This window comes from Corvus moneduloides, chromosome 3, assembly GCF_009650955.1.
Source record: "Corvus moneduloides isolate bCorMon1 chromosome 3, bCorMon1.pri, whole genome shotgun sequence".
In the NCBI taxonomy this organism is placed as follows: domain Eukaryota; kingdom Metazoa; phylum Chordata; class Aves; order Passeriformes; family Corvidae; genus Corvus; species Corvus moneduloides.
Genome location: NC_045478.1, coordinates 666,711 through 673,407, shown reverse-complemented (window position 1 = coordinate 673,407; position 6,697 = coordinate 666,711). Strand labels below are relative to the sequence as shown.

Genomic DNA, 6,697 nt, shown 5'->3' with positions numbered 1-6,697 from the left:
GGGGGTGGAACTGGATGGGCTCTGAGGTCCTTTCCCACCCAAACCAGTCTGTGATTCCACGATTAAAAAAAAAAATCCCTCAATCCTCTCTAAATTCATCATTTTTGTAGCTCTCAGTGTGGCAGAAAGTGCAATGGCTGAAGTAGAAACTGCAGTTCATTTGGGATATTTTGGAGCCATGGCTCAGGCGCCAGTGGCTCGCCAGGGTCACGCTCCTCTGATCTAATTTTATCTCTTGAAGCTGCATAGGAGGAAGTGAAGCCCAGTTCATTGTGAGGGGATCAGCTCATCCCTGATGGAAAAGGAAAGACCGACATTATCACAGCACTACCCCAGTTTGTGGGGAACTGGGGGAAGCTGGGGGAATCTGAGGCAGGGGCTGTGCAGGGCTGGTGTGAGGAGAACGGGGACAGGGCGGTGGGGGACAGTGGTGGTGCTGCTGATTTGAGGAGCCCTCTGAACACAGACACAGGGTCTGGTTTAGAAATGAGACACTGAATTGCTCTGCACAGGGCGCAGTGTGGAGCTTTCCACAAACCCAGCACAGCAAGGAGCAAAAATTGCAACATTTATACAGTAATGTTTTCATAAACCCCCCTATGTAATGCAGGGCTGCCACCTACCTAATGCATATTTATTTAGCAATCTCGTGCAATACTCGTTTCTGTGACCGCTTGAGTTCATTCGGGGGGCTCTGGTGTCCTCTGGGGAGGTGCCCCCGTTCCATTTTAAACAAAGTTCACCACGGGATTTCTTGCCAAGCAAGACGTGTCTGCTGCTCTGGGCCACAGCTTGTGAACAATAGTTACATCCATGCTGACATTTACACCGTGTGGCCCCAGCCAGATGACAAGAGACACGGCAGGTGACAAGAGACACGGCAGGTGGCACACCAGGAGCCGACACTGAACAGGAAGACCCCCGACTACGCGATAAAAGCCCCGGTGGCCCTTTGAGGGAGCCCTCCTTTGAGGGAGCCCTCCTTTGAGGCTGTTTCAACCATAGCCAAAACCTGTTTCACAACCCCCTGCCCATTCTCCGTGACTCCCTGGGCGAATTGTTCGCTATTTCCGACTCTTGAGACGTCACCATCGGTGTCACTGCGGAGGTGGTGGGCACCGGGCTGTGAGGGGGAGGCTGCGGCTGCGAGGGAGCCGCCGCCATCTTTCCCCCTCAGGCACCGCGCGAGCGCAGGCTGCGGCAACCGCCGGCGACCGCGGAGGAGGGAGCGGAGGCTGCCGATGGCGCTTGGTGGCGGCGGGCGAGGGGAGCTGTTGGCGGTGGCAGCCGGGCCGCTGTCGCAGGGGGGACGCATCACCGCCACGGCGCAGCGGCAACGCCGCCCTGAGCAGCCGCCGCCGCCGCCATCTTCGCTCCCCCTCAGCCGCCGCCGCCATCTTTGCTGCGCCCTCAGCGAGGCGGGAGCGCGGCCGGGGGGGGGGAATGGGCGTGGCTACCCAAGGCCCCGCCCCCCGCGCGCTGTGGGCGGGGCGGGCGGGCGGGGTCACATGACCGCGGCCCGTGCGCAGCCGGAGCCAACATGGCGGCGGCGGCGGGCGCAGGGGCCGCCGCGCTCGGCGCTGCCCGCGTTTAGGGGCCGCCGCCCCGGCCCCGCCGCCCCCCGCACCCGCCGGACACCCCCCCGAGCGCCCCGAGCCCCGCCGCGTCCGACATGAGGGAGAAGGGCCGCAGGAAGAAGGGCAGGACCTGGGCAGAGGCCGCCCGGACGGTGCGCGGGGGGGCCGCGGGGCGGGTCGGAGGCCGCGGGGCGGGTCGGGGCGCTCCCGGCGGGGCTCGGCGGGGCGGCCTCGGCCTTCGGCCGCGCGCGGGGGGACGGGACCTGCGGCGGGGCCCGCCTGGCGCTGCCGCCGCTCCGCTCCGCCGCCCGCGCCTGCAGGGGCAGGGGTTTTATTTTGACCTGTTCTCCAGTTGCTTAATGCTTCCCGGCAGGAATTTCCCTGGGAAGCGACGTGGGGGGAGGGACTGCCGCTTGGATTTGCGCTGGCGAGCGAGGGTGTAAGTCACATCCGCGAGCAAGTGACAGGCGCAGGGGGTTCTCAGTGTTGGCGGTGTATCCGTGCCTTCCGTGCAGCTGAGCTCGTTCAGGTGGGAGCTCCTGAGTAGCCCCAGGTCAGGCAGAGCTGCAAATCCTACAAGGTGAATTTTTGTCACCCGGTTCTTCAGCGTGACGGGGTTTGTTGCTGTCCTGTCGTCAGGCTGGCCTCGGTGCTGTCCCTGTGCGGGGCGGGCACAGAGGGTGGAGAAAAGGGAAGTTCAGAAGTGGAACAGGAATGGGAGAGGAAACTCCACAAGTGCGACCTGCGGGAGCTTGGCTGAAACGCTGAGTTGTGAAAGCTCAGCTCACACTTCCCAGACCGGGATAAATCCCCCTCACGGAGAGGGGGAGGAGCTGGGGTTCTGAGAACCCTCCTGGAAGAGGGATCTGTTCAAACAAGACTTGAAAAGTCTGGCTGGGAAGCAAATGTAAATAGAAACCTGCGGCTGAGACTTGCAAGGGATATTTTAATAAATAAATTCATTTGGACCTTGTGTTTACAGCTTGCGAAGCATCAGAATAGCTGCTGTGTTCAGGAGATGCACTGCAGTTCAAGATCTTAGGAAATAATTTACTAGCTTACAGGCAAACACTTTGGTGTTGCTCTCCATATGTTTTTGTGTGTGATTTTTAACAGTTTCTGTTGAAAGAACAGCGGCAGGATCTCCAGTGCAGGGTGGAAGTGGGACCAGCTCTTTTCCAGCCTCTGTGCACTGCTGTCCATCCCTTGATCCCTTCCGGAATCCACTTAAGGGCTAAACCACGTATTCAGCAAAGCTGCACCGAGACCTCGCACAACTGAAGGTTGCACATTGCCCAGAGCCAGGGCACAGGCAGACAAAAGGAGGAAGGGATGAGTAAATACCTGCCAAAACCCCAGCTTTGGCAAATCTGTGTGTTCAGCAGGAATGTTGAAGGGCTCTGGTCAGACTCCAGCTCCCGTCTCCCCTGGGTGTCTCTGTGTTTTGGGGTTGAAATCGTGGCTGTGGTTCTTGTCCCGGGCTGCGTGCTGGGCTTGGCTCTCGGCTGCTGGTTGGGGTTTGTAGGGGAAATTGAAAAGCCATGCTAAGGAATGGAGAAGCTCTCAGGTGCCTTGTGCTTCTGCTTTTGGAAGGTGACATAAAACTGTCCCCAAGCTCAGGGATCTCCCCTTTTGTCTCCAGGTGTCTCCTCTGTGTAGGAGGTTCTGTCACGGAGCTCTGAGCTGGCTCTGGCTCTGACCCCAGGAGTCACTGGGCTGCAGGGGACAGGCCTGGGGCTCTGCTTGTCACAGGATCACAGAGTCATCCAGCTTGGAAAAGCCCTCCCAGCCCATCGAGTTCCAGCTGTGCCCAATCCCCACCTTGTCCCCAGCCCAGAGCACTGAGTGCCACCTCCAGCCCTTCCTGGGACACCTCCAGGGATGGGCACTCCAAACCTCCTTGGGCAGCCCCTGCCAAGGCCCGAGCACCCTTTCCATGGGGAAATTCCTGCTGCTGTCCACCCTGAACCTGCCCTGGCCCAGCCTGAGGCCGTTCCCTCTCCTCCTGTCCCTGTTCCCTGGCAGCAGAGCCCGACCCCCCCGGCTGCCCCCTCTTGTCAGGGACTTGTGCAGAGCCACAAGGTCCCCCCGGAGCCTCCTTTGCTCCAGGCTGAGCCCCTTTCCCAGCTTCCTCAGCCATTCCTCATAGAACTGACTCTCCAGGCAAGCTTGTCCTGGGAAACTCCCCAGCTCCCTGCACAGCAGCCTCAGGTCATCCCAGCTGGATTTTCTGGGGCAAGTCTGTCTCCCCTCTGCCTCCTCTCTTGCTCTGTCACCTCTCCACTGGTGCTCACAGGTGGTTGAGGCAGCTAAGCCAGCAAAAACCATTGTTTTTTATAATTAACTTCTGGTGCTGATATGTTCTCGTTCCAGTTTAGTCCTCCTGGCCAGGAGTTTGGGATTAGGTATCCTCCAGTTCTGGGGAGGTCATGGGAATGTGAGGAGGGGAGAGCACTGAGGTAATTTGTTCTTGAATTAACAGAATCCATTGGAGCATCTCGCAGATGAGACATGGAAGTGAGGCCTTGCTGTTTGCTGGCAGGACCTGGGGGAGCTGTAGGGATGAGGGAATTCCGTGGGACTCCAGCTGTGCTGCTCTGTAGAGGTGTGGGGCTGTTAATGGGGCAGCAGAGCAGGGTGAGGTGAGGGAAGGTCCCCACGAGGGCAGGAAGTTACTGTTGATAAACAACCTTTTCTCATTTCCTGCCTCGCTCGGTGCCTGTGCAGCTGCACAGGGCTGGCAGCTGCTGCCCGTGCTGGGGACAGGGGCTGGGGTCCCTGCAGCTCAGAACCCACCTGCAGCAGGGGAGAAGCTGCTGCTGCTGGGAGTACGGGGGGTGAACAGCACAGAGCTTGCAGGTGCCTGCGTTCAGGCTGCCTCTGGCCTGTGCCAGTGCTTGAGCTGCACCTTGAGCTGATGCCAGGCGCGGGCTGTGATCTTGCATCCAGAGCTGTGCCAGGGATTGTGTGTGCATAGCCAGCGGGATGCCAGGGCAGTGCCTGAGCTCAGAGCTGTGGCTCTGGCAGCCCAGGGTTATCAGAGATCTGGAACTGCTGCCTGTTCAGCCAGTGCTGGCAGGGAGAGCAAATCTTGGCTGGCACTGGCCTTGGTCTGGTCTGGGATGCGTTGTCCTGCTGGATCCCACACCCACAGCAGCGGGGGGGTTGGATTCTGCCCCTGTGCTCAGGTGGGAGCCCACCTGCAGAGCTGCCCCAGCCCTGGGGCCAGCAGCACAAGGACGTGGAGCTGCTGCAGAGAGCCCAGAGGAGGCCCCGGAGCTGCTCCAGGGCTGGAGCCCCTCTGCTCTGGAGCCAGGCTGGGAGAGCTGGGGGTGCTCACCTGGAGAAGAGAAGGATCCAGGGAGAGCTCAGAGCCCCTTGCAGGGCCTGAAGGGGCTCCAGGAGAGCTGGAGAGGGACTGGGCCAAGGCATGGAGGGACAGGACACAGGGAATGGCTTCCCAGTGCCAGAGGGCAGGGCTGGATGGGATATTGGGAAGGAATTGTTCCCTGGGAGGCTGGGCAGGCCCTGGCACAGGGTGCCCAGAGCAGCTGGGGCTGCCCCTGGATCCCTGGCAGTGCCCAAGGCCAGGCTGGACATTGGGGCTTGGAGCAGCCTGGGACAGTGGGAGGTGTCCCTGCCCATGGCAGGGGTGGCACTGGATGGGCTCTAATGTTGCTTTCCATCCAAACCATTCCATGGTCACCGCTGCATCCAGTGGGTACTCCCAGGGCTGAGGTTGAAGGTGCCCTGGTGTCCCACTGCTGACAGGACCTGCGTTGTGCAGCAGAGAACTTCTCTGGGATGTTCTGACTGCTCAGGTCCCAGAGTTGTTGCTTTCCCTCTCCCTGTGTTCAGCGCAGTCCTCAGGATGCAGCTTCCTCACAGGAGGGAGAGAGCAGAGCCAAGTGCTCCGTGTGTGTCCCTGCTCCGCCGTGGTGGGTCTGTGGTGGTGCCACAGGGACCTGTCCCCATCCCCAGCAGCCACCCCATTCCTGGCTGGAAGCCTCAGCCAGGCCATCGTGGTGCTTTGTGTGTGGGGAGGGAAGTGTGAGCTGGAGTGGGCCGAGGCTGAAGGGATTTGGTGTTTGTTTTTCACGGGAAGTGCCCGCGGGTGACCTGAGGAAAGGGTTTCCTGCTGCAGCAGCCGGCAGTGCCGAGGAGCTGGGGCTGTGTGGGAGATGGGCTCTGGAAATGCTCCTTGGCTGGGTCACCCAGGGACACCAAGTGTTCAGGTGAGCTGTTTGTGAGGGACAGCTGCTGCAGCTGGGTGCTTGAGATGCCGGCGTGGTTTGGGGAGGAAGGGACCCTCACCCAATTCCACCCCTGCCATGGCAGGGACACCTCCCACTGTCCCAGGCTGCTCCCAGCCCCAATGTCCAGCCTGGCCTTGGGCACTGCCAGGGATCCAGGGGCAGCCACAGCTGCTCTGGGCACCCTGTGCCAGGGCCTGCCCACCCTCCCAGGGAACAATTCCTGCCCAAAATCCCATCCAGCCCTGCCCTCTGGCAGTGGAAGCCATTCCCTGTGTCCTGTCCCTCCAGCCCTTGTAAATTGTCTCTCTCCACCTTTCTTGTTTGCCCCTTCAGACACTGGAAGGCCACAGTTAGGTCGCCCTGGAGCTTCTCTTCTCCAGGCTGGACAATCCCAACTCTCCCAGCCTTTCCTCACAGCAGAGCTGCTCCATCCCTCTGATCCCCTTGTGCCTCCTCTGGACTGGCTCCAACAGGTCACTCTCCTCCCTGATTGTTCCATGGGAAAAATCTGAAGGCAGCTGTGGAGCACAGCAGGCTCTTCCTGGAGAACCTGGGAATGGGCTTTTCACTTCTCAGTGAGGTGTTGAACAAGGTGGTGCTGCAGAAGATTCAGGGACCAACCCCAGCTTGTGGAATGAGTTGATAGCTGGAGCTGGTAAAGGCTTCCTGGATTTTTTTTCTGGAGGGGATTGTTTGTTGCTCTGTTGGGCTTTTTGGTGGTGCTTTGTTTTGTTTTTAATGCCCTGGGGATTGTCACGGCTCCTTCCCTGTTCCCAGGCTGTGGCCAGGGACGAATTTCCAAGACAGACACGGAGCAGTGGTGAGGGTTGGTCTGTCCCATCTGTAAAATGCCTTTGCAGAGGT

At 59.9% G+C, this 6,697-nt stretch overlaps 1 protein-coding gene across 2 annotated transcripts in view; it reads left to right on the top strand.

Moving 5' to 3' along the window:
- The first annotated feature begins 1,612 nt into the window (after positions 1-1,612).
- Positions 1,613-6,697, top strand: part of ASXL2 (ASXL transcriptional regulator 2) — a 65,151-nt gene continuing 60,066 nt past the window's right edge. For both annotated transcript variants that reach the window (XM_032103133.1, XM_032103134.1), the window contains exon 1: positions 1,613-1,729. In XM_032103133.1, the coding sequence (XP_031959024.1) occupies positions 1,673-1,729 (57 nt within the window). In that variant the 5' untranslated portion in view covers positions 1,613-1,672. The remainder of the gene's footprint in view (positions 1,730-6,697) is intronic.